This window comes from Gymnodraco acuticeps, unplaced genomic scaffold (assembly GCF_902827175.1).
Source record: "Gymnodraco acuticeps unplaced genomic scaffold, fGymAcu1.1, whole genome shotgun sequence".
In the NCBI taxonomy this organism is placed as follows: domain Eukaryota; kingdom Metazoa; phylum Chordata; class Actinopteri; order Perciformes; family Bathydraconidae; genus Gymnodraco; species Gymnodraco acuticeps.
The window spans coordinates 674,026-701,398 of NW_022990720.1; the positions used below are offsets into that span (position 1 = coordinate 674,026).

The 27,373-nt window shown below is 40.3% G+C and overlaps 1 protein-coding gene across 1 annotated transcript; it reads right to left on the reverse strand.

Annotated features, from left to right (window-relative positions):
• Window positions 1-21,521, reverse strand: ywhaba (tyrosine 3-monooxygenase/tryptophan 5-monooxygenase activation protein, beta polypeptide a). Its single transcript, XM_034231647.1, has 7 exons — window positions 21,362-21,521; window positions 14,572-14,732; window positions 12,927-13,067; window positions 8,108-8,231; window positions 6,432-6,595; window positions 4,325-4,420; window positions 1-3,112 (listed from the first exon to the last, which is right to left on the reverse strand). The coding sequence occupies exons 2-7, from the start codon at window positions 14,722-14,724 to the stop codon at window positions 3,056-3,058; spliced, it is 735 nt and encodes a 244-aa protein (XP_034087538.1). The 5' UTR covers window positions 14,725-14,732; window positions 21,362-21,521; the 3' UTR covers window positions 1-3,055.
• Window positions 21,522-27,373: the final 5,852 nt, after the last annotated feature.

The following is a 27,373-nucleotide window of genomic DNA, read 5'->3' on the forward strand; positions in this document are numbered from 1 at the left end:
TTTATAACATGTAAGGTGAAACTAGAGCTGTTTTTTTTTTTTTAAAAAGACATACACAAATCTAGTATTACTTCAATAACCGGGGGGGAGGCGTTGAAGGAATTTTTTTTGTGTAATTATTTTTTTTTGGAGGGTGTCCTTGAGCTAAGTCTAAATGTTCACAACCACGTGCGCGCTAAGCAATAAAACCGTCACAGAAGCAAACTTTTTGTTGTTTTTTTGGGTTATTTTTTTTCTCCTTTTTATTTTAAGCATAATACTGGTCAGTAAAAACAAAATGATTTGAGATACCAGATATACAGACAGGCTCGGTGCCACATTCACTACTGCATGGGATCATTTTTTCCTTAGAAAGCGTAGAATAACTGCCTTTTTGTTCAGCTAACGAGAAAAAGAGCGGCAGGGAGGAATTCTTTTTTAACCTTTTAAACTTCAGTGCATGAAAACATTTGTCCCCAGCAAAGGAAAAAAAAACATTGACTTTTCTTCACCTAAAGAGTGGAATGTCGAGATGGTTAGTGACAAGGTTATTGTGACACTGAGTGGAGAAAATATAGATTTAAAGAACAAGAGGGGCTTTTGCTTTTCCAAAATCCGATGTTTCTCAAAGTTTTAACCGCTTTTGAACACGTACAGTATCTCGCCATTTAAACAAGAGAAACTTTAACAGTTACATCGACACAATTGTATAAGATCAGATCCAGAACATGTACCGTCAACAGCCGATTGAGCACTTTTCGCAGAGTTTAATCTAAAAAAAGGCAACGCATGTTTATGACCTCCAGCCTGAAGAGTTTAACCAATCCGACGACAGGCTCTCTCCACTCAGATGATTGACTGATCGGCTGCCAGGACATGTGGCTCCTTAACAAACATACCGTGTGAACTCAAACTGCGGCGAGGGAAACCCCCGCTTCCTCATTTATTTAGTTTTTTAAAGAATCACATTGTTGGATTTGGTTACACCCTTGTCTCTTCTTAATCAAACTTCCAGCTCTAAGATTTGTTTTGCCTGTTTATTCAAGCTCAAGAAGGAGCTACAAATGTATATTTATTTTAGCGCTTTACATATAGACATGTAATACTGGGGGAATACCCAAAGAAGCAACACGGCCACATGCTGACTGCAGCAGCGGTCGAGGAGGGATTGAACGTGCTTCCCTGGTCTGATGATCGGCACACTCACCACAGCCCTCATTAACGCTAGACTAAATGAATGTTTTCAGGCAGTTAGCTGATTCTAATCTTGATCTCTTTAGAGGAACAATCGCTAACTGCTGCTCATATTTAGGATTCTTAACGCTAAGAGAAAACGCTGTTGCCTCATCCATTTGTATCGGAGGAATGGTTGCTCTGGATCGGGTTACAGCTCGAGTCATTCTGCGGCGATATACCTGGATCAAACAACCCCAAAACTCACCTCTTTAAAGCAAGGCTGAATACTTTGATTTTCGCCGCTGCCTTTTCATAAATCCAACAACTATTCATATCTTAAATTGTAACTACATTTTTAATAACTTTATTATATTGTTTGAGCTTGTTTAAAATAGAATTATCTTGCCCTTTTAATGATAGTTCTTTTAGGCGGTTCTGTAGCACTACATCTGAATGCTTTTAATGGTTTTGCAAAGCAACTTTTATTCGTCAGGCTGATGCTCTTATCTTGATCCCTTTAGAGGAACAATGCCTAACTGTTATTTCTATTTTGGAAATGAGGAAGCAGGAAGTTGTCGATCCACAGACTGTTACCCTCCCACCCCCTCCATGGTTGCGGTACATTTACACGGTGATAAATGACAGCTTGCATCTCGCCGGCTGATCAGACTATTAAGCAGCGAGTGGAACTGTGTCAGTGACGGATATAAGAAGAGTTTTGGGGTTGAAAAGGAGACAGAAAAGTACCAAATAAAGTTCTGTGGGCAAGTGTCCAAAGCAAGCGGCGGACTGAAGTGGCTTCACGTTAACGGACAACATCGACCAACCGCTCTCCAAAAAACAGATTTACAGTTACACTCGAAAAATGTTTTACAATTTTACAGTTCTCAAAAAATGGAAAAGACGAGTTTGAGTTGTTACACACAGAAAGAGGAAGAAAATAGGCAATCAAAAATGAACTTCAGGGATCCACGGGAGCAGGCTTCTCCAACGTCCAGGGAATGTTTTTAATACGTTTTCAGATCAGTTTCCGGACAGAATATAAATGGGGTTAGAAAATAATAAAAAATGCTTTACACAGCAGGTTCTGTTTTAGATGCGTCAGTGTCACAATACAGCCTTGTAGGAGGACCCTTCTGTATAAACCTCAGCAGAATGGCACTGCTGCTCAAACACCCCCCCCCCCCCCCCACAGATGTTTTATCCCCAGGATCTGGTGGCAAAGAGGAGGAAAAACTAAGCATCACAGTGTTTGTTGAAAATAAACAGACAGTTTAATAATTTCTTTTGTTTTGTTTAAAGTGGAATAAAACCAGCCATATGCCGATAACACTAAGAAAAGCCAAAAGAGAAGGGGGGGGGGTGACTACACGAGAGCGTTAACTCACTATAGGAGGGGGAGGAAGAGGGGGTCACTAAGTGCGTTAACTCATTAGATTTAGGGGGAAGGGGGGCAGGGTACGACTATATATGTGCATTAACTCACTGGGGGGGTATTTGAAATGTTAGGAAGGGGAAGAGCGGAGGAGGAAGATTAAACGAGGGAGGGGAGGAGGTGGGAGTCTAAGAGATTCATTTATTTCATCGTTTTTGGATAAAAAAAACCTCCGTGCGTGCTATAAGGTTTACCTTGGAGTGATCGGGGGAGGGGGAGATGGAGTACTTTCTCTTAGCCCACCACCCCTATTTTTTGGATTTAAATATATATCTGTCTGAAGGTCAGGTGCTATTCATGCTGTTGGTTATACAGAAGGAGGTCGGGAGGCCAGGGGCTGAAAGAGGGGGGGAATGAACGGGCTGTATGTGTACGAAGAGAGGAAGAAGAGAAGAAAAGAGATAAAGGAGGAGGGAGAGAGTTGGGGGGGGGGGGGGGGGGGGGGGGGTAACAGTGAAGTGCGCTCTAGTTCTCTCCATCCCCGGCGTCGGCGTCGTCTCCCTGGTTTTCTGATGTCCACAGCTGCAGGACAGAGACACATTTGAGCCAATCAGAAAACGCCACGTCATCATTTACTCAGACAATTAAGTTGTACTTTATCTTATTTTCATCAAGATAGGACTCTTTATATCCCATGAGAAGACCAAAACCAAGTAGTGTGTGTGTGTGTGTGTGTGTGTGTGTGTGTGTGTGTGTGTGTGTGTGTGTGTGTGTCCATCATATGTTATTCCTCTGTGCTGAAGACCTCAATTGTTGATCAAAAACTTTTAAACCACATCACTGTTTCACCAGGTGACGTGCTCCCTAATACCAATGAGCACACACAGGAATGTATTTAGGATTAAGTCAAATACTCACTAAAGCAAGCAATGTGGATTAATCCGCCGCTGAAAATAGTCCCCGACAAATGCACTATTTGTGCTAGAGCAGCGTCTGCTTTAAACTCAAGTGTCCAGCTGTTTGAAGAATTACTGAGCCCTTTTTAGGATGTGACTACACATATACATACATACATACATATATATATATATATTAACATCTTCATTGGGAATCAGTGGACTTGGGGCTGAGTAGGAACATTGTAAAACAGTTTATTTACGTCTTATAAAGCAGGCTGTTCCTGTCATCTGTTCAACAAACTGTATTCATTATTACTATACCTAATTCATTGCACAGTCTGCTAAGTATTAGCACCAAACACTTTACTCTAACTGTTTACATGTACACTTAAGGTACAGCTTAAGATTTGTGTATCATTTGTGAATGTGAATTCATTTTAGAGAAACTAAACACTACTAAAAACTAGAGCGTGTATGAAAGAGGGAACATGTGGGTTGTAGAAAATAAAGGTTATGTATACTCTATATCTGGTTACCGTGTTATATATGTGGATGTCCACATACTGAAAGAGTTACAGGCCAAACTGGCTCTTCACACTACAGGAGATGGTAAGAGGAATAAGCTTTAATGACATTATGTACTCATTGTGTGTTTTGTTTGAACATGAGAAAATGCTTAAACGATATGTATTAATGTAATAAATAAATGTTTATAGAATGAGCTTATAGGGTGATTTGATGAAAAACACTGCAGGAAACTGAATCCACCCACAGCTCGATTGAACGTTATTTGTACACAACATCCCCTGTATTCTATACTTGAGGATGCAGCCCTGTCTTCACTCCGTTAAACACATGTTGTGGGACTGTATTACGTGTCAGAGTGTGTACTCACAGTGAGGTTGTCCCTTAGTAGCTGCATGATCAGCGTGCTGTCTTTGTACGAGTCCTCGTTCAAGGTGTCGAGCTCAGCGATCGCCTCGTCGAAGGCCTGCAGAGGAACAGAGGCGTTAGAAGAACATAATGCTCATTTCTTTATGTAGTCCATATGGCTGGTTTGATGCTAATGTACCTACAGGATTCCAGCCATTTGTTTCTTTATAGCTCGTCACACTTTTGTATGTTCTTTAGATCAAAGATGAAGCTAAATGTGATTTAAATCCTCTAAACAAATGTACACGGGTTCAATTAGAGTACTGAGACAACAGAAGATGAGCATCTATCCTGCAGCATTAGCATTAGCATTAGCCCAGTGCCCCAACGGACAGAGACTAACTTATGGCAACACAAAAGAAAACATGGGAGTGGTGGAGATGAGGAGGTGTCGGCGTTCTGGCGATTTACTCGGAAGGCTTCAGTAGAAGCTGCTGGGAGTCCCACTAAGTACTTGGTGTGAAAGCGGCTAATGTAATCCCTTTATTAAAAACTTAAAAACGCAGGTATGTTTGCTCCTATGAATGTTAACCAATAAAAGTGACGTTTATTTTTCTTTACACCTTGTTGCCTTTTAAGATGTTTTTTTAAATACTAGCAATTCTTTGATTAAGTTGGATTTTTGTATTACGGTAAAAAGCAACAAAAAAACGTTGCACTCACTTTTCCATTTATCGGTTTAAGACATCAAATTGAAACAAAGGCACACAGACGCTTATAACTTCACATTAGTTACATGTGTTCCCCTTACACAGAAATAAGTCCTTAGAGTGAGCCCCGCCTGAGCATTTGAAGTAATCCCTTTTCCGTGTGGGGCTTCTACAGTCTGACATGTTCGACCGCTTTGCTCAGCTGCTGGCGGAACATGGCTCCTCCTTTAATCAGGGTCTATGCAGGAATCCTGAAGTCAAATGTAATACCTTTCAAGACCTTTTTTAAGACCCTTTCCATACATTTTAAGACCTCATCGCAACTTCGAGTTCTAACCGGTTACATTGGCGACACACTTTACCTCACATTTACTATATTGATTGTAAGATAGCACAACTAAACAGAGTGCAGACAGACTACTGAAGCCTCCTCTCCACATGAACTTCAACCTCTCTGTGAAGGTCAGGTTTAATGCAGTATGCTGCTTTGTTGCTTCTGTACTCTGTGCTCTTTCATTCCAGTCAAACTCCTCAGAAACCATTAGAAACCAGTATTTGACCAATAAACAAAACAATTGACAAAACTTTGAACTATGAAATATATGAAACTTTGGTGAGCTTCAGCGGGGTAATGCCATATAGGAGCTCCCTCACAAATACCCAGGGGTTCAATTGGGCTGGGGCTGTCCGGGGCTAAGCCCGGCACATAGGACGATGCTCTGTCGTCATCACCCTCACACATTTGTCACATGTTTACAAAAAACGATATATATGTTAAGACTTTTCTCGTTCTTAATATAGACTATATTTAGGGTCGATATGTGTTGACCTTACTTTAAAATAGCAGATCTCTGTGACCGGATATAGTTCGGCTTAGTGAACGTGTGTCTCTTCCTCGGAGGAGGAGCATCGCCCGGACTCCGCTGCTCCTTTGCGGCTCCTCCGTGCAGAGAGTCTGCACTGCAGCGGTGTGTGTCAGCGACGTGCAGTCAGGGGAGGCACGGATTGGCCATCGGGAGAGTCGGGACTTAAACGCCGCGGCTTTCTGGCTAGCACTTAGCATGTGAGACCGGACAGCTTTGATCCCCATCGACAGACTCTTCCCCCTCCCCCCAACAAAACTTAAAATAAGAAGCAGCATTTTACGGCGCGCTATGCATGGGGCCGCCTTGAGGGGGTTTCCCGACATGTCGTTTCAGTCAATTAAAGGGAGTTTCATGTTGTCGTTGTGGACCTTCTTAATACCTTGGAAAATGCCGTTTAATACTTTTTAATTGCCTTCCTTTTCGCTAAATTGATTTATCAACTTTTAATACTTTTTAAGAGCCTGCGGACACCCTATTAATGCTAGCTGTGCAGGAAGGCCCCCCCACCTTCAGTACCACAAACATTAAAGCCAGGGGTCTGAGGAGCACCCACCTGCTTGGCCAGAGCGCAGGCCTGCTCGGGCGAGTTGAGGATTTCGTAGTAGAACACGGAGAAGTTGAGGGCCAGGCCCAGCCGGATGGGGTGTGTGGGCTGCATGTCCTTCTTGCTGATGTCGAAGGCGTTCTGGTAGGCCTCCTGAGAGCTGTCCACCGTGTCTGCACAGAACAACACATCAGCTTCACTTTATGCTCTCAAGTCATCACAACTGTCCCTACAAAACACTTTTCTGCAGGAGCAGTAAGAAACTGTAACAGGTTTTATAGCCAAACTTAATATGAATGTAAACAATAGTAAAAAAAAAAAAAAAGATGTCTTGGCCGAGTTGGACAATGTTGGAGTGTATTGGGGTTATTGAGGATGCTGAATCCATTTCTGACCATTCCAGGATCAAAAATGGCCATATATATGTACATATATATGTACATATATATGTACTTCAAATCAGCCCACAGTACATATATATGTACATATATATGTACATATATATGTACATATATATGTACATATATATGTACTTCAAATCAGCCCACAGTACATATATATGTACATATATATGTACTTCAAATCAGCCCACAGTACATATATATGTACATATATATGTACTGTGGGCTGATTTGAAGTACAATGAGAATTGTTGCGACCATTGGATATAGAGAGCACAAGATGACAATTATTATCTCTACTGTGGATAATTTTCAAATAAATAGGCAAACTGTCCAATCCAAATGATCCAGAGTCTCCTAAATCTTCCAAATCGACCCAAAATGTATGAAAATCAGCCCACCGAGAGTATAAATATCGGCATTTTCTTTAAAAGACCGACAGAAATAGACATATTATAGTAGCAGAAACATATATACACATAATCTATAGTGGTTTTTATAAAAAAAGGTATCCTAATACCGAGATGACATTATCTACTGGGCACCATTAGAGATTCTGCAATACTGATTTGAGCAGACATGGAAGAGACATATTCAAATCAGTATAATCTGTCAGTTATTTGTCAGCTTTTTGAAAATAAAATAGGAGAAAGACCTACAGTAAAAGTGTTTTATTTATTTTGTTAGGGTTTCAAATATAAAATAGTATAAATGAAAGACGAATATTTATTTATATCTGAACCTGGAACAATTACAATTATTGTTCACCGGCACCATAAAGCTGCCATTTAGATTGTTATTTTCTGAGGATTTTATTAATAAAAACTAAATAACCAAATGTGATAAGAAAGGGATGCTTATTTTAATCGGAATAACACTTTCTGCACCGCGATATACAGCGTAACCTTATAGAAAATGACAAGTCCTGTGATTTCAGATTTTTAAGTACTTTAGGAACATGTTCCAAGTGAAGCGTGAGGGTTGTATAAATGGAGCTCCTAGCTCTAGGTAATAAAAAAGCCACTTTACGGCGAGCAATAAAACTAGTTACCTTGGTTTGTTTATTAAAAAGGAAATATTTACTTTGAGCAACACAGCAACTGACTTTAGCCATAACAAAGGACTCTGGTGAGAAATCCTCCTTTAACTGGTTTAAACTTTGACTGTAGCTCAAAGGAGTCTCCTAAACGATGATACGTGCTCCTATAAAACATTGCTATGTTGCTGACAAAACTAAAGTAATAGAACAATGAGAAAGGCTTTTTATTAGTGTCAAACACTCACTCTTCTTTGAGTCCCCAGAGGCCACCTCTGACAGGTATCTGAAGTAGTCTCCTTTCATTTTGAGGTAGAACACCTTGCTCTCCGCCATAGTTGCATTTGCAATGAGGAATTTTTCGAGCAGATCCTGAAACAGAAGAAAGGAGCAGAAGGGAGTCACACAGAGCAGCCTGCCAGTGCACCAGTCAATGGGCAACTGGATTACAGACGGTGTTACTACTACATGTCAGGCCCTTCCTACAGGTTTAACCATACACTGACACGTGCACTTTGCATCGGCCAATCGCCTCACAGAGAATGGGGGTCAGGTCAGATCCATGATGGATAAAGAGAACAGAATACAAAGTTGGAGGCGGGACCCCGTTCATCCTTTGAGACGCTTGGTGGCACATGAAGCCAAAATGGCCTGACAAGCAAAAACACCCTCAGATCATCCGTGGACTTTGGTCTTATGAGCATGTGACTTGTATTGTCCTTTAGCCCCGCCTCCAATAACTCTGGGAAATATCAGAAAATAACTCAAGTTTTACACATCCCAGAAATCAGCACAACCTCAGCTAATGACATATGTCACTCATTAGAGACTTATATACAATATAGAGGATATTTGCCCATAAAGAAAAAAATGGAGCTTGAATTTTTTACTTATTTCATTGAAAATAACTGTTTACCAAAACATTGAAAGAAACATTCAATACAGAAAATTGTACACATTTATTATCAACTGATTAGAAGATTCTAACTTACTCTGTTCATTAGTTATGCCCTTCTTTTTCGGCAGTGTCCTTGGGCGTTTTTTTTGCGAGGAATTGTCATTTTTTGTCCTGCCAATTTTGAAGACTACACATGATAAGTGACCTGCTCCATCGAAATCAGTCGCATTGACCCGAAGACACATTCTGAGTTGTATACACTGCTGGAAAGAGGATATTCCTAGCTTTCTAATGATATCAGGATTGTTGTTCTACTCCAAATATCAAGCGAAATATGTCACATTATATAATGACCGTCACCAAGTCATCATTTTGAGAAAAAGGCCTTCAAAGTTTTCTCTTCTCTGGAATCCATCGATCTGATTGGTTATTAGCAAATGATCAAAATACTACGGAGGGAAGATATTTTCGTTTGGAGGGGAAGCTCGCGAGTGTGCGTGTGTATACGTGTGTGTGTAATTTTGCGTTTGTGTGTATTGTGTTTGTTTCCCGGGGAAAACTCTCAGGAGAAACACCGGCTGTTGTTATGCCTGCTCTGACGTTAAATTACTCCGTTCTCCGCTTGTAATTATGACGTTACAAGCTTCAAAGCTGTATTTATCATCTGAATTTGCCGAAACAAGTTTAATATTCTGAAAGCCAAGACTTTGTTTATTTGAAATCAGATGAAAACAAACTGTAACGGACCCTGCCGTGTTATCTATGATTACTATACTCTTACATTCATAATTTCAGCCGGAGGGAGGGGGAGCGGTGCTGTGGAAGAGCAGAGTGGCGAGTGAGAGCTGTAATCTTCCGTTTACAAGCTTAAAGAATGTATTTATTGTGTGATTTTGGAAATAAAAGTTTCATATTCTGAAAGCCAAGACTTTGTTTGTTTAAAATCAAACAAAACACCCGAAAAACAATTTTTTAACCCAAATCCATTTTTATTTTTGAAATGAGCCGTTGCGACTTCCGACTGATTTCGATAGAGCGGGTCACAAATATCATGGCAGTTCATGTCCACAATCACACATGGCATGCTGAGCAGATTCGTCTAAATTTTCATCGACATCGTCCCCTTGAAAAATCAGCTCCAAAGCCTCAGCTGTAGTAAACGTCCTTGCCATACCTCAGTCTACTTTCAAAACACTAAAACAACGTATTCCAACTTTTATTTTGTTTTCGCGCGTGGAATTATACCGGCTCTCGTTTCAGTACACATAACAACGGAACTGACTGAATCAGACTCCGATTGGCTGTGACTGCATCCACTCAGAGTGTCCGATTCAGAAACGTGACGCTTACACTCTTTACGTCACAAACAAAGATGGTGGATGAGAATAGATCTATAAAACGATAAGCAATGCGCCAGAATCAAGGTGAGACTATCCGCATCCTTTAAAACTCTACGCACATTCGTTTCACCGAAATAAGTAAACGGCTCTCAATGAAAAACTTAAGAGTTGTTTATTGCCGTTTCTGTAGTTTAAGAGGCAACACACAGCATGTCTCTGGCTGAAACAGATGAGAAGTTATGACGCTTTGAACACAACGTGATATTTGGGATCGTATACGGCCCCGTGGGTCTCAGAGGGTTAACGCACTGGGTCCTTGGTTAACCTAAAAAATGTAATTCTATGCTAATTTACAGACGTCTCTTTCCCAATGCAAATCAATGGGAAAATGTTTTTTTTGGCTTCAATGATATCACGGTGTAACATGGAAGTTGTAGTACTACCGTTTGGCCACCACGAACATTTGCATCAATGTCCCACTTACTTCCTTGGGGCTTGGCTTCCCCCAACAGAAACACACCTGTTTGCTAATGAGCTCCCCATTGATATCAGGAAGTCTACACATCTTGCTTTGCAGACGCACCTTTCCCCACTGCATGTTGGCAACAACAATTCTTTAAATAGTTTGGCTTATCATTTTTTATTTGTTTATTTATGCTTTAAAACACTAATTGTAAGACGCTTTGTTAAAATTGCAGCTTAATGAAATGTATAAAAAGATCTTAGTATTTAATAGGCTGAAAACAGCATAACAAGAAAAAAGCTACTCTTCAAATAATTTCTACCCCATTACAAAGCAGAACTCAAATATATTAGGGGAAGAAATCTCATTTTAGCTTTCGGTCCAATCATCTGGTAATGTCAACCTTGATCAAGGTGACTGACATGTTTGTGTGCTGCAGATGAATCAGAGCTTCCTGCGGCTTTAAGGACAGCGTGTCTTCCCTCCCTTCATTCCTTCAGCATCACATCACTGCAGAGGCTTCCAGTTTGACCTTGAAGATATTATTAGAAGTTGGCACAGGCGCAAAAATTTGTCTGTTTTGACCTTGAGCAATTTCTGTGTGAGGGTTGCTGAGGAAGCTTCAATTTGTTCAAAAGGCATAAACTGGTCAAAAAACACAGAAAATATGTTTTCTACCAGCATCTTGAGCATAATGAACTATAAGCAGCGGAGGAAGACCTTTAACACGGTCTTACCTCGCATCTTTCAGATCCTTTTACAGTATGTTAAGGCAACACTGACCATAAACACTGGGTAATTATTGTTTAGCGAAAATTCAGACAAATCATACTTTTGGTTATCATTAAATGTAGAGCTTTTAGTTTACAGAAAACTAGTGCTAAACTGGGTGCAGGTAGGAGGTAACTGAATTGTTTAAGATAATCTTTTATTTGGACGAATATAGAATATGGAAGGGAACAGGTCTGCCTTGAAGGAAAAGAGTTTTGTTCTAAATCTAAAAGAGGCCACCTGCTGGTGTAGGGATTAACGTTTCTGCAAACCAGTGAGTCTTAAAACCTGTTTAAATAAGTCAGAATTTGAGCATACAAGGTTTTGGATTTTTTTTTCTCATTACATTCTCAAATCAATATGTGTTGCTTAACCTGTTCAGCCCTGAGCCTGGTTTTCAGGTCTCAGGCTGGAAAATGGCATTCCCAGAACAAAGGACCATATCTTCCCTTCTAAAAGGGTTACATTAATAATCTTTAATTATATATAGATGCCCTCAGACGCTGTTTCCTGCATGTGACGCGTTTTTCCCCCTGGTATCGGGGGTGCTGTGTAGAAGAGGTTAAGAGATCTTTACATTTTGTTTAACGATATCAAAAGCATCAGTACATCCCGACGGGTTAACATCCAGCTGCTAATCTAACAAATGATACGCCTTTCAGTGTTTCCCACAGATATGAAATGTACTTGTGGTGGTAGCCGGGCACGAGGGGCTGGCTTTGTGACATGCAACATGTGACAAACAACAAATACGTGTGAACTTTAACAACATTTCTGTTGGTCGCTTGTTAGCAGACCCTTCACGCGATAACAGAGCGAACAGGTACAGGAGGCGTAGAGCGAGGGATCATTGTCCACTAGTTAATCGATCACAGATGGCGTCCTGCTCGCGGACGGATACAAAAAGAAAGTCTATGTGTGGGAAACCCTGCCTTTAGTTTAGCGTTAGTGACTTGGAGTCATGCGTGCGGTAGTTTGTTCATAGACTCAAAAATCTAAAAGTGGAGAATATCCTGCTGAACTAAACATTTCAACATCAGAAATATTTGTTGGCCAAAGACCTTATTTTCTGCAATATTGGTAAAATTAAAATTCCCTGTTAGCTTTTTGTTAAAGATTACAGGGAGATGCTAACTTTAAACATATGTCATCCCTCGACAACTTTCCAACAGCTATTTAGGCCTGAGCTCAGAAAGGCCAGACTCACAGGTTCATTTAAGAAAACGTCTTCAGTCTCATGACTTCTGGAACCTTCATGTAAGCAGGCAGCCCACAGACACTCACTGTTGGCTGCGCCACTTGTGCTGCCTTACCAGCTAAGCCCTCTCCTCCCTCTGCACAAAGTAAAGGCACCAAATATACCCATGTGGGGCGGGAGGACAAGAAAAGAAGAGTGAGAGGGAAAGTAAAGCTTTGTTTGACAGACCTAACAGCTGCCAGTGCTGCTGCTAGCAACGTTATTGCATTCCATGTGTTCTCTCCTCAGCCAGGAGGATTCAGCTCTGGTGTTTTCTTCCGCCATTTTTATACCTTATATTCCACTTCATATATTTTCCCTCCCCCTCATTCCCTGCCTCCCCCATCCCTCTCCGTACCAGCACGTCGTTGCAGATTTCTTGGAGTTCAGTCTCGATCTTCATACGGTATTCGCGAGCCATCTGCTGTTTCTTATCGTTCCCGTCCGTCTTCTGCTCGATGCTGGAGATGACGCGCCAGGATGAGCGGCGGGCCCCCACCTGATGGCAACAACAACCAACACAACTTCACTAACGGACGACATCTGAGCTGCAAAGATACATATTTAGTAATAGAGTAACCACGATAGCTATGTACTTGACAAATAAATAACAGACATTATTTGAATAGTATTAAATATTTGAAAGAAAGGTGGCTGTTTCTGTTATTGAAATGTATAAAGACTTAAAATGTATTAAAACATGTAACTGAAGAGAATCCAACCTGACTCCATATACAAAGACTATCTTTCTCATTCTAGCGTTAGTATGTGATCAGGAGCATCATGTGAGAGGAGTGTGGCTCATGAACTACACAAAGGGACTTGCACCATGCTCATGGTTACAGCTAGGATGTACATGCAACAAGAAAAAGCACATCGTAGTCCTCAATGCTGGCAAACGGACGAAAAAGATCAAGTAAAGCTCTACGATAAAATGAGCAGCAGTGCTGGAAACCTGAGGCTCCGGTTACGTATTCTCTGCTTCAGAGAGAAGAAACAAAATCATGAAAAACGATAGAAGTGCAGCAAATGTCAGACTACACATTATTTAAAGAGAGGCTACATTTGAAGATATTAACTCCCTGTAAATGCTAAAGATACATCAGGGGAAGGAATATTTTTTGTAAGCTATAATAAAAATAGGCAAGTCCTGTAGAAAGACTTACTAAACAGTAAGACTTTGCTTTAAATAAAAACAAGGCATTTAATCAAGTGATGAGTCAAGAAAAGCCACATGGTACAGTGGTTGCCCCTGACCACAGCAGAGTTCTGAGAATGAATCTGCACAGGACCGAGGCCATGGCTTCAGACGCAGCTGTTTCTAGATGCTTTGGGTGTTAAATCTATCTCCTGAAATGCCTCATAGGTGATTATTATTACAACAGATCTTGGCGCAATAGAAAACAGTTATACATGTGATGGAGCTAATATCAATGGATTAGTTCTACTTCTTTCAACAAGTGTGCGTGGAGAGCGACTGAGTGAACTGCTGTATCACTTTGACCATTGACGAGCAGTCAATGGTCAATCTCCTCTAAACCCTGTATACTGCTCTGCTCCTTATTTATGCATACCACTTACAATAACAGTTCTCTACTTTAAACCCTTTCACTGGATATGCATGGTTGTTGGCTACGGGGAATCTGTTTCTATTTCCATGGACTTAGTTTGCATTCATTTGTCTCAAACTAATTGTGTTTCAAACTCAAACGGCTAGTTTGATGTTAACTCATTCAACCATGTGAAATTATTATTTTCCTAAAAGAGGATATTCATATTTGTTATTCTTTAGCTTAGATTTATGGAATAATTAACAGTTAAATAAATTGATTTATGAAATAATTTCAGAAAATGTTACAAGCCCTGTGTAGCAAAACGTTTTTAGACAACCATTAGCTCTATATTGGGAATCAAACCAATCCATGAGCTGACTGTACAGTTATAGTCTGAGCATAGATATAGGGGTAAAGAAAATAATTAGCGCCCTTAGAGGGATACCATACCACGTTCTTGTAGGCGACAGACAGCAGGTTGCGCTCCTCGTTACTGAGCTCTGGGACCTGCTCCGTCACCGCCTTCATGGCAGCCGCCATGTCGTCGTAGCGCTCGGCCTGCTCGGCCAGCTTGGCTTTCTGCACCAGGTCGTTCTTATCCATTTTTTAGGCTGCAGGGGGAAAGAGCAAAGGACAGAAAGATAGATTTAGCTTTTGGATTTCAGGCGTTAAGGTTCTTATGTTACCAGCGGGAATATGCTAAATAAGGAAGAACGACCAATAGAGAGGAAATGAGCGAAATGCAAGAGAAAGACCTGGTGTCTCTGAGGGAACATCATACAGGTAGAACAAGGCCTTCTATTGTGGCCAGCCTAAAGCACACCTGTGCAATAATCATGCTGTCTAATCAGCATCTTGATATGCCACACCTGTGAGGTGGGATGGATTATCTCGGCAAAGGAGAAGTGCTCACTATCACAGATTCTTTCAGATTTGTGAACAATATTTGAGAGAAATGGTTATTTTGTGTTTATAGAAAATGTTTTAGATCTTTGAGTTCATCTCATGAAAAATGGGAGCAAAAACAAAAGTGTTGCATTTATATTTTTGTTCAGTGTAATTACTCATCTACCACTGATGCAATCCTAAGATCACTCACAGAATCAATCACAAATAAAATGCTCCAGTGAAGGTCTAACTGCACTTGATCAAATGTCAAAAACCTTTTTAGTTCCAGCTCCCAGTTGTTTCATCCTCGAGGGCTTTGTGCTCGCCAGATGAATCTGAGGGTCTAAGTAGGCCACAGCCTCGCCTCCATCTCCTTTTTATCTACGCATCTCACAATGAATCCTCCACTATGGGCTTTTAGCCTCCTCATTTGCATATCTCATTTATTGGAAGAACGTGTAAATCCCTTATTTCTACACTTACAACTGCTTGAGTACAAACTCAAACATGACGAGGTTAACATGTTAATACACCCACAGCTGATTCAGGATTTACCCTCACATCTGGACACGTTCCAGTTTTAGATGCTTTGCGTAGTAACCACCCGTCCACTAGAGTGAAATTAACTCACCGCCCTATTGTGTTTAAGTATCTTTCGAACTTAACTGACCTCTAACCCCCAAGGCAGGGGTTGAGTATTTTTGCCTTCCTACACAGGGTAGGAAAAGGTTTATTCTATGATAAATACAACAATAAAATATAGTTTTTGCGATTTGTTTAGTTTTTGGTATCTATTACATCTTAGTATCAAAGCTCTTCCAGCATTTGCATTTTTTTTAGAGTAGGTTTTACTGGCAAACACACAATCTTGTATTTCTTCTTTTTTTTTTTTACAACATGGTTTTCAGTTTTGGAGTAATCTTAAACTGCCACGGATACCAAGTCCTAATTTTATGCAATATAATCCTCTGAAAGTGAAAAGAAAACCCAGCCAAATAAAAGCATTATTTCTAAGTAATATGAAAAAGAATGAGTAGCCTGTGGTCTGACTTCTTTGTTCAAATGTGCATCATGTGTAGGGAAACTGCAAAAGAGCATCAGATACAATGTTAACATAATTATCCATCATCAAATCCTTTTGTACAAGAATGAATGATTGATGCTAATTTTGTGACTACTAAATCTTAATTTGGGTAAAACAATTGTAAAAGGTATTCAGCCCCTTTGAGTCATCATGAAGCAAAAGTATCATCTTCAAATTGTGTTAGGGTTGGGTTAGGCGCTATAGGGAACCGCAGTGACGCGTCCTAAAACCCGGAAGTAAGTTAGCATTTTTACCACGTCCGGTTCCTTCCATAAAAAGCCATGCAATTTCTCCATAGGATTTTGGAAAATAACTCCAAATAAGGTCTGTGTTTGACACAAATTGAAGAGACAGATCACGTTTTGTTCTACGACATTAAATACATCAGCAGTGACCCCACTGGTGATTTCTGAAGAGTTTACGTGTCTGAAAAACGATGGTTGTTAACAAGTGGCTGAATAGGAGTACAGAAGTTGTCCAGGCCGTTGTACGTCATTACACCGAACACTTCCGCTAAGTTTGTTTGCCCTGTTCTGCTTGAAAGCAAGTACCTGCCTCCTGCAGACTGTTCAAACAAACACTTCAACTCGTACCATTTACAATCTGTATGTTTGAATATGGATCTTAAGTTGGCGTGACGTTGAAGCAGCGACCCTGCTGTAGTTCCTTTATAGCATAACGTTAGCATTTTGCGACTAGATTTATGCTTAGAAAATGATAAAAGTAGGATAGACATGTGGATATTATCCGGCTGAACAAAACGTGATCCGTCTCTTAAATGTGTCTCAACCACAGACCTTATTTCCAGCTATTTTCCTAAATCCTATGGAGACATTGCATTGGTTTTTGATGAAGGAACCGGAAGGAGTTTACATCCGGGTTTTAGGATCCGTCACTGCGGTTCTCTAGAGGAAATGAAATATCAGCACATTGATTCAAGAATACACTGTTGGGCAAAATGACTAAGTGGGAAAAGGCAAAAAAAAAATAGAAGTCAAGTTCAGAAAATCATATTTGTTTACGGCAATGCTGCTTTTAAAACCAGGAGATGAAACTCGTAAAGTATTATATTACGATTGAGGATTTCTAAAAGTTAAGAATATATCTAGTTTCATACTAGGATAGTGATATATTGCACAGCCCTAGATTCTGTAATTGGAGATGTCCATAACACCTTTTCAAATGGGAACACTGCTATTTTCCTGCCTATTGTTCTTTGCAAGAGGGCTGAATCTATTTTGTTTCAAGGGGACTGTGGGAACCAGCAACTTTCAAGTCCTGCCACAAATTATTGATTGGACGGAGGTATAATCTAACCACTCCAGGACATTTTTAGTTTTAAGCCTTTCCTTTATGGATTTGTGCTGGAAAAATAAATCCCCTAAGTCACAGTTCTCTAAAAAGACAGCAGGGACCTTTACTCTTGGAAATGTGTTTTATTGCATTCATATCAAGGTGTCTGCCTTCACACACAGCTTCCCCACAGCCTGGCAGGCCACCAGCAGGTGCCATGCTGATGTGCAGGGCACGACCCAAGCACAATGCTCAAAAAGCTACACTTTTCATGATCACTTTATAGATCCTTTGAAACATTCGGAAGATCGACCACCAAGACACCAAGTATAACAAAGATATTGTAAAAAATGTTTTTGCCAGAAGTAGCTTTTTCTTTAAACTATTAAAGCACCCATCAATATTGCACTTGTCTAAACATGTCTCTAAGAGCCGAGTTAGCGTCTTCTGCTAGTACTCTCCTAACACGAAAAAAGTATTTTGTGGGAATATTCACAGCTGTGCCGTATACATTTCCATTTCTTACTGATCCTAAAAGAAAAAAAGGCTATTTGGGGATTTTTTTTTTTTTAAATCACTTGAAATTGTTTGTTTGATATCTTTAGTAATATTTCTGTTTTGGATAACAGTGATTATATTAGGCCTGTCAAGTGTACATTGTCAGGTTTACTTCAAAGCCACTAGATGGCACAGAGGCTTGCGTGGCGATTATTACGCTTTCCAAATTCAAATACTTGTACTCATACAGCTTCTATTAGTTATCTTACGTTTAATTAATGGTGTTAAATAAGTGTGCATATTTTGTTCACTACATGTCAAAATATTGCTCAGTCATTCTTTTTGCTCATGCTTGTCAGCTACTTGTAATTATCAATAAATCACTCATTGGCCCCGAGCTATTTAAAAATCACTTGCCACTCTAGGGTTGAACAATATTTACTATTGCTCAATATTGCTCAATCAGCACAGGCTTAGTCATACTATTTATACCGTGGCATTCCTTTAATATGTCTGGTTGTAGCCAATGGGACATTTTGTAAACCAAGCAGGAATTATTTACTGACTATTTTTGTATAAATGTTTCATCAATGTAATTATTTGTGGTATTCAATTTGCTTGATTAACTAAATAGATACATTCAACAGGAGTGCGACTGATAGAACCGGCAAGTAGCAAATGTTAAAAAAGAACAAAAAAGTGTTCACACATTTGAACGTGCTGCCACTCTATTGCACTTCCTGTGGTGTGCAGGGACATTATTAGCCTCTCAGCTGGGAGCGTGCCAGTGGCACAGTGCTGATTCAAGGGGTGAATCGTAAAATCAATTTTCTGCTGATATTGAGTAGTCCCATTTGTTCACCAAAAAACTAAATGATGAGACCATTAGTGTATGGGACCATTATAAATGCAGATACCCATTTCCTCCAAAGAGGGACACTGATTAGGAAGAAACACCTAGATCGCTCTAAATCAAGGTTTTTTTTGGGTTAAAATCATCCAGATAAAGCAATAGACAACACAGCATTTTTTAAAGCACCACACCAGTTGAAATCATGGTTCAGTGGAAACATGTTTTACAACAACTGTTTAAAATAAACTGTGCTAAATGACTAATGGCTCTATGTTTTCTATAAATATTAATATAACAATCATTAAGACCCATTTAAGCTAAAATGCTAAACACTTGATAATTTGCTCACTTATCATGACAGAAATAATAATAAACCAAATGCATGGATATTAACTTTAGCCGAGAAAGGTGAGGCAAATTCAGCAGCACCTTTCCAATACACAGTATTTTATGAGGTATTGGTGCAAAATGGTTCACTTGCTGCAGCAAAAATCAAACCAACATGTTAAGTGTGCCATTAAAAGTTACAATATGCATGACAACATGATAGTCAAACAACCAGACAACATGGTGTTTTATTCTGTATGGAGTCATGGTCATGAAAACACTAATGATAAATAATGATGGAAAGCATGTAGGACGCTTTAAAGATTAACAGGGCACAATTTGAATCACTTGACCTGTTCATGTTCTCTCTGGTCTTTTGGCAGTCTCAGGTTAACTTACTTAATTCCTATAAAAAAAATTCAGTGTACATGATTCTATATGTGGTCATTGATTTAATAAAAGTCTCCCAATAGTATAATGAAAGTGACAGAAATAAGCAAAGTGTTAATACCAGGGAAAGGGTTATTCAACAGTGTTGAACAGGAAGTGAATCTTCAGCATGCTTCAGGCTGCATGTGACATTCATGCTGTGCTCTCATTTACACCACTGTGATTTACCACACATCATGGTACTATAATAGTAAAACACTTAATAACATTTATCATATATAATCATAATTCAACAAAGTATGTTAATGTGACATTGACTATATATATATATATATATATTCATTAATAGAGTACCATTAATAATATCATTATACGTTATCCTGGTGTACACTGTATACATACACTACTGCTGCTATACATCACATCACCGTCGTTTGATCATGTTATACGTCCAACAATTCATTTTTATAGCTTCCAACTTTTATTCTATTCCTAATTTAGTATTATTTCACTAATATGTTATATTTCTGCTACAGCCCATGTTGTACTTATGTCTCTATTGAATTGCCTTTACACCCGTATTTCCCCGCTGTGGATCAATACAGGTCCAGCCTTTAGTATGCGTTAGAGGCTAATCCGTTTCATTTTAGCATCCTGAAGTTAGCATTTAGCATCGTGTATAATGCCGCGTATTGCAGTCAGAAGTAATGAAGGGTTAGTTGACAGAAGCATCAATCCGCACAACGGTTAGAATGAATCCAAATTGGTCTCTTCGGTGAGCTAAAATCATCTGGCACGACACCAACATTATTCTCTGAATTACCACTGATGTTATACAGCCATCTAACGTGAGCTAACGGCTAAGGTTAACAGGCTTATGCGCAACGAAAAAAATGGGGTTCACCATCTTTAATAGACCCGAGATACACTGAACAGCCTAAAAAACAACCCCCGGTTAACATTTTCCCAATAAGCATTTAAAGCCCTCAAGGGGGTGGATATTCTGGTTTGTAATAGCGTTTAGTCGGCCTGCCAACAGCTACGCCCTCCTTGTCGCATTCCCCTGCGGAATTTTAAGATGGAGAGATAGATTACCGCTAGCTGGCAACTAGCATGCTAACGGAACGTCACAGTACGGCCGCTGGCTTGAATTGTTAGCTTAGCTGACCCCGTTACATTATGTGCCGACGCCAAGATATTGGCTTAAATAGCTGGATAGTTAAATATGGCATTTTCTACGTCGTCACCGCTTTAATCTGTTGGCAAAATGATATCGAGCGAATTTAAAATGGTAGCCGCATTTGAGGGGGAAACTCCCGGGAAATAGGGAGGGTGTGTTAGCTTCACTACGCCATAACGGACCCGAGCTAGAGCCATCGTTATTAATCACGCTGCTGTTCGAATAACGGGACCCGATGCGTCGATTCCCCGGGGTATAGACACATTACATTACAAGACTCTTGTAAAACATCGTGTTCTGAACTCGCTGTACTTTAGCATTTGAAGCTAAAAATGCTTCTTTCACGACGGCCTGGACACAGCCGCCTCTAAGCTGTCAAAATGGCCAAACTTGGGTGCCGCTCGCTTCTCCCTCCCTACACGGTCACCGCGCACCATCATGCATGGCATCGACCGGAGTCTGGGCCTTTACAACTCTACAATTCCCGTCACATTATGCAACACAAAGAGCTCTGGCAGCGCAACGCCAGGTGTTCTGTGTGTTATTTCTCGCTATTTTATCCAGTGGTCTCGGCCTAAATCCTCGCACCCAGCCCCTAACCACAATAGGCACCTTCCGCCGCAGAGGCAGGGGAATGGGGCCACCGCTGGGTCTGCTGCTCCCCTCTAAAAGAGTATCGTTACCCTGTATACAAAACAATAATCGAGTCATATGCAAGTGAACTCACATTTAGAGCGTGCAAGGAATCCCGATTGTATTCTCTAAACGATGGGAGTTTATCAAGCCGTCCTCCGCTCGCTGCTCAGGGTATTCAGGGCAGTACCACTTCCGCCTGCTCTGACACTTCCGCTTCCTCTAAACTCCACCCCTCCCCCCGCCAGTATCCATGGCAACCGAGCCAGGGGGTTTCCTGAGCATCTTTCAAGGGGCTTTGACGTCAGGAGGACCATGGCAACAGCTCCAGGATGACGTGCGCCCCGGTCTCCGTGGCAACTGTCTCCATGAGGCCCGCTGCTGCTGTCGTATCTGAGTTCACCATCGAGTCAGCTGACACAGCCTTGTGTGGGTTACACTGATTTCATTTTTCTTCATATATTCCAACAAGCAGGTATTTTTCTCCCACTGCACCACCTACACAACCACTGCAAACCCTGCAACACCATCAACCATCCTACATTCATCTTTACATTTCTCTTTGTGATTTCTACATGGTTTTAAGGTTCATTTATTCATCCTTTACAATCATGGTTGCACAATTATACGTAATTGGTTGCCCCTTCAAGCTACAAGCCTGTAAAACATATAGCCTACAAATATTACAATTTTAATAGCCATCATGCAAATACTTTGCTTTGACTCATTATTCTGAACTACACATTGATTGCACAATTTATGGCTGTGTTATATTGACATCATAATTGTTTAGATTGAGCCCACATCAGCCTTGCTTTCATTCTTGCATTGCTGCCTGCAACCGTGAATGATTCCCCAGGAAAATGAAGGCTCTATTTAATAATTCAATTCCTATTTCTTCATTCTGAAACATTTGTGAATTTTACAAGGTTCATTCATCTATCAAGGATTCAAGGAGTCAAGGCTTGCCTTGTATTGTCATGTGCACAGTGTAGATATGGCAATTAAAAACTTAAAGGTGGGGTATGTAATTTATTTCGGAAATACTTTTTGGTATATTCCATGGAATGCTCTTAACATCCCGATAGCAATGAATATATTAAATGCTTTGACAATAAATACATAAAAAAAAGTCATCTGTGGAAGACGTAGTACTGTGAAAAGCACGACCAATAACGGCCCGGCTAAAATAACTGGATGGCCTACCTGCCTGTCAGCCTTCCATCTGTGCACAACCTTATCTCGTACCCTCATTGGTCATGTGCGCGTTCGTGTGTGTTGGAGGAGGGGCTCTGTAAGGAAGTGGCAGATTTTTTCCAGCTGTGTATTTTCAAATTCTAGCGATCTCGAGCTGGTTTCTCCAAAATTACCTACCCCACCTTTAAGTCCCACGCTCCTCCAACAGTGCAACAACATGAATCATTTTACAACTCAGGTTTGCACAATGAAATGTAATGGGTAGCCTATTCACGCTTCATGTATATCAAACATATCTATACAAATATTTAAATGATCATACCCATATCATAATTAAAAGCAATACCAATATAAAAAGACAGCACAATGTACATCCTTTCACACTACTCCATCATAAAACAAATATACAAATATGTAGCCATATCATAATTAATGATGTCACAAATCATGTGTTGGGTAGACATCATATAAATACTTTTTGTTTAGGGTCTTGTCCCTTGTTCTACAGCATTGGATAGCTTTTTTGGATTTGGATTTGATAAATTCTGTCTTATGACTAGTTGTATGATGCTGATTGCACCATGTAGGGGTGATCAAATAATCACATCATTATTGTTTATTGTTATTAGCATTGTAGTGGTTCAATGTCTCTCTGTCGTGGTTTGTTGTTTCTTTGTATACACGTTGTATGTCTTAATGAATTTTGTGTGTCTTTGTAGTCTTTTTGTTAGTTTTTTGGTTGTTTTTCCGTATTTTTGGTCATTTGGTGTGTCCTATTAGTATTTATTATATTAAGATATATTTATTTAAGAAGGGACAATGCACATACATAATAATGAAGACATCCCATTATGTCACAGTGCCAGATTTAACCATAAAGACTCATTTCCATCTGCAGTCCCTGGCGGGATTTTGTCAACAAAAGAAAACATACAAGATATAGAGAAGAACTGGGAGGGATGAAACCCTCTTTAATGGTCACAGAGCACACACAGAGACATTTGGCTTCTCCTTTTGGGTAGCCATTGTACAGCGCTCGGGAGCAATGGGAGTGAGGGGGGAAGGGGGGTGTCCGGTGCCTTGCTCAAGAGCACCACGGCAGGGCAGGAGGTGAACTGGGACCTCTCGTAGCAGTCCACACTCCATATCTTTTAGGTCTGGTCGGGGACTTGAACCGGCGACCCTACAGCTCCCAGTCCAAGCCCCTATACTGACTGAGCCACTGCCGGACAGTACATATGTAAGCACAATTAAAACACATAAGCACATTTAAAACACAATTACAGCACCTATTATACTGTTTTTCATCAATATATTATAGGTCTCAGATATATACAAAACATGTCTCTGAAGTGTTTGGCTCCAAACACCAAACAGATCATTGTAGCATCCCATAATCCCCTCTGTTTCAGCCTTGTTTCAAAAGTGCTGATTCTCTGTCTGTTACTTCAGATGAAAATAAGGAGCCCCTCCCCACGCCCCTCTGAGAGATATTTGGTTAAAAAGAACACAATATAGTTGCGTTCACACCGGAGTACTTTTACCTGTTCTTTTCCCGTTTAGTTCCGATAGTGCCTGGAATTTTGCGTTCACACCAAAAAGAGTAATTAGTTCCGAGAACTTTTACCCCCATTGTTAGTGCCTGCTAGAGAGGTGGTACTATCCTGGGGAGAAAAAAATACCAATTTCGATTGGCTGGAAGAATTGCAAACCACGGCCCGTAAAACTCTGAAAACTTCTTTGAAGCCGCCATTGTATTTGCTGGCATTAGCATTATTAGCATTACTAGCATTAGCCCCGCGCACCAACGGAGAGAGAATAACTTATGGCAACACAAAAAAAAACATGGGAGCGGTGGAGTGATGAGGAGGTGTCGGCGTTCTGGCGATTTACTCGGAAGGGAGCCCCAGCAGCTTCTACTGAAGCCAGTCCCCAACTCCGGGGACTTCGGGTGGCAGTATACACCGTGAAGTGGTTTGCGGCCTGCCAGTAAACCCAAAGCAGAAGAAGAAGCAGTGACGTCAGCGGCTTCATTTGCCTAATCTTCCCTCAGGGACTTATTCAGGTGTGAACGCAATCTGTACTTAGTTCCATGGGGGCACTAAGTGCTGGGCACTAAGTACGGCAAAGTACTTGGTGTGAAAGCGGCTAATGGTGCTCTAGGACAGTGGTTCTCAACTGGTGGGTCGCGACCCAAAAGTGGGTGATGTGTGAGTGAAAAAAAAATTCCTTTTTTTTTTTTTTTTGGGAGAAAAAGTCAAACTTTTATTTTGAAGGCCCGATTTTCTAACGCTGTGCATGCAGTAGTCGTTGGACTGAAAGTACCGGAGACCACAGTTTTGAAAACTTCTGTCACGTAGTGATCATCATCTCAATAAAACATATTTGCTGATGTTTTTTCGAGTCTTCTGGCCAATCAGAATCAAGATTGTTGCCGGAAGTCCCCACGGAGAATAACTTTGCGGTAGAACTATTCTTTATACACCCATGGGTACAACTTCAGATACAAATGAACACATAATTAAATATGACCCCCAGTTTGATGATTGACAGGTCACAGAACAATGGGAGCTATCTACCCTTACCCACAAAGTAAAGTAATTCACACAGACTATCTCCTCTTTGCTCTTCTCTCTGTGTGGAGCAGCAAGTTCAGCTGTCAGAACAAAGTGAAAAACAAACAATGGCATACATTATTATTAATATGTCGTAATACATCTATTTATTTTCTTCTCAGAGTGTACCAGAATGGGTAGTTTATGTTAGTATTTCAAAAAATCTCCTGGGGGAGAATCCCCCCAGACCCCCCTTCTGGGGTTAGGTTTTCAGCACGTGTGCCTTTTCATGTTATACAGTTCAGCTTTGATTCCATCATCTCATTAAACCTTATTTAAAAGCATTATTTTTGTTCTGTGAAGGGATATAAGGGATATATGCACTGTACTTCACTTTAATTAATATTGTATACTGCAAAGCATATATATTACTGCAGGATTTTTTGTTGAATAGATTTGAGTGGTTCAAAATTTCGGGTCGCGATCTATTGACTAAGGAAAAAGTGGGTCCCGAGGCCTGACCAGTTGAGAACCACTAGGAGGAGATTCAGGTGATAAGGTAAAAAATCGTTATGACATAAAGTGGCCCAAATCTGATCAGCTCATTTTCAGACAGGTTTTTATATAAATGGATCAGGACATAAAGAGAGAGAATATTTTTTCCTGAAACTTTCAGAATGTCTGCACATTTTTATTTATAAAAGACATGAAAAAGTGGATTTTGCATAATAAGTGACCTTTAAAGCACATATGTACAATTAAAAGCATATCAATACATGCATAAATACATAAAAGCAAGTACAGCTCTGGAAAATATTTAAGAGACCACTCCAAATGTTGCTTGAATCTCACATTCTACAGTACATGTATGGCAGCCATTCCAGTGTCTGAATTCAACACAGAAAAAATGTTGTCAGTAGTTTATAGAATACAATTTAAAAAATGTCATTTTACTCAAACACACATACCTATAAATAGGAGAACCAGAGATCCTGATAATGCTGCAGTGGTCTCTTCATTTTTTCTAGAGCTTCATACATAAGCACAGATACAAGCTTATTGTGTGTTTTTGCGGTCATTTTAGGATATTCCAATTATTGGTGTGGGTGAGAACATATAGTTCTCCCACAGTTCACGTATTTGTTTTACCTTCTTTATAACACTTCTCACAATAAAGAGGTACCATGTTGGAATAACACTTCTATAAATCCTAGGTTTCATTTTTAGAAGGTGGCAGTTCAAATATGTGTTGCTTTGTTCACCCTGCTCTTGTTCAATCATGGTATCACATTACATTACATTTAGCTGACGCTTTTATCCAAAGCGACTTCCAATAAGTGCGTTCGACCAACAAGATACAAACTTGAAGAAAACAGAATCATATAAGTACATCAGGTTTCATAGAGGTAAAACATTTAAAGTGCTACTCAACTGGCTTTAGATAAGCCAGTCCTTTATTAGTATATAAGTCAAGTCAAGACGTGCAATATAAGCCGTGTGTAAATTGAAAACATAATACATTTACAACATAGGTAGTCCAAATGTTTGGAAATGCATGTGTGTATAATAGGAAGATGAATCCACGAGGATATCCATCCAGGACCTATGATCCAGGACCACAGCCACAACTCAAGATCCAGGGTTCGCGATGCAGGACACAGGACCGCAGGATCATCCATGACTCCGGATCCCGGCGTATATAGACACCAAAAAGAAAGAAATTTGGGGAAGCTGGGTTAATCGGAACATGAGAGTACACAGGTATAGACAGAGAGAAGGAAAAAGTAAGATGTCCCCCGACAAACTAAGCCTATATCAGCAAAACTAGGGGCTGAATCTAATCAGCCCTAACTATAAGCTTTATCAAAAAGGAAGGTCTTAAGCGCACTCTTAAAAACGGATAGGGTGTCTGCCGCCCGAACACAAACTGGAAGCTGATTCCACAAATGTGGAGCTTGATAAGAAAAGGCTCTGGCTCCCATTGTACTTTTAGAGACTCTAGGAACAACCAACAACCCTGCATTCTTGGAACGCAATGCCCTAGTAGGACAGTAGGGTATAATGAGTTATTTAAGGTAAGATGGCGCCTGCCCATAAAGGGCTTTGTAGGCGAGAAGAAGAATTTTAAATTCTATCCTGTGTTATATAGGGAGCCAGTGTAAGGCAGCCAGAACAGGAGTAATGTGGTCCCTTTTCCTAACTCTGGTTAGTACACGAGCTGCAGCATTTTGAATCAGCTGAAGCGACTTGACTGACTTCTTGGTACACCCTCATAATAAGGAGTTACAATAATCCAGCCTTGAAGTAACAAATGCATGGACTAGTTTCTCTGCATCGTTTTGAGGCAAGATATG

Excerpts from the sequence above, each read along its gene's own strand:
- ywhaba (XM_034231647.1), bottom strand. The coding sequence starts at position 14,724 with ATGGATAAGAACGACCTGGTGCAGAAAGCCAAGCTGGCCGAGCAGGCC. Across the intron at positions 6,596-8,107 it reads CTCTGGGGACTCAAAGAAGA|ACACGGTGGACAGCTCTCAG; the intron begins GTGAGTGTTTGA and ends TGTTCTGTGCAG. Across the intron at positions 4,421-6,431 it reads CCTGCGCTCTGGCCAAGCAG|GCCTTCGACGAGGCGATCGC; the intron begins GTGGGTGCTCCT and ends GTTCCTCTGCAG.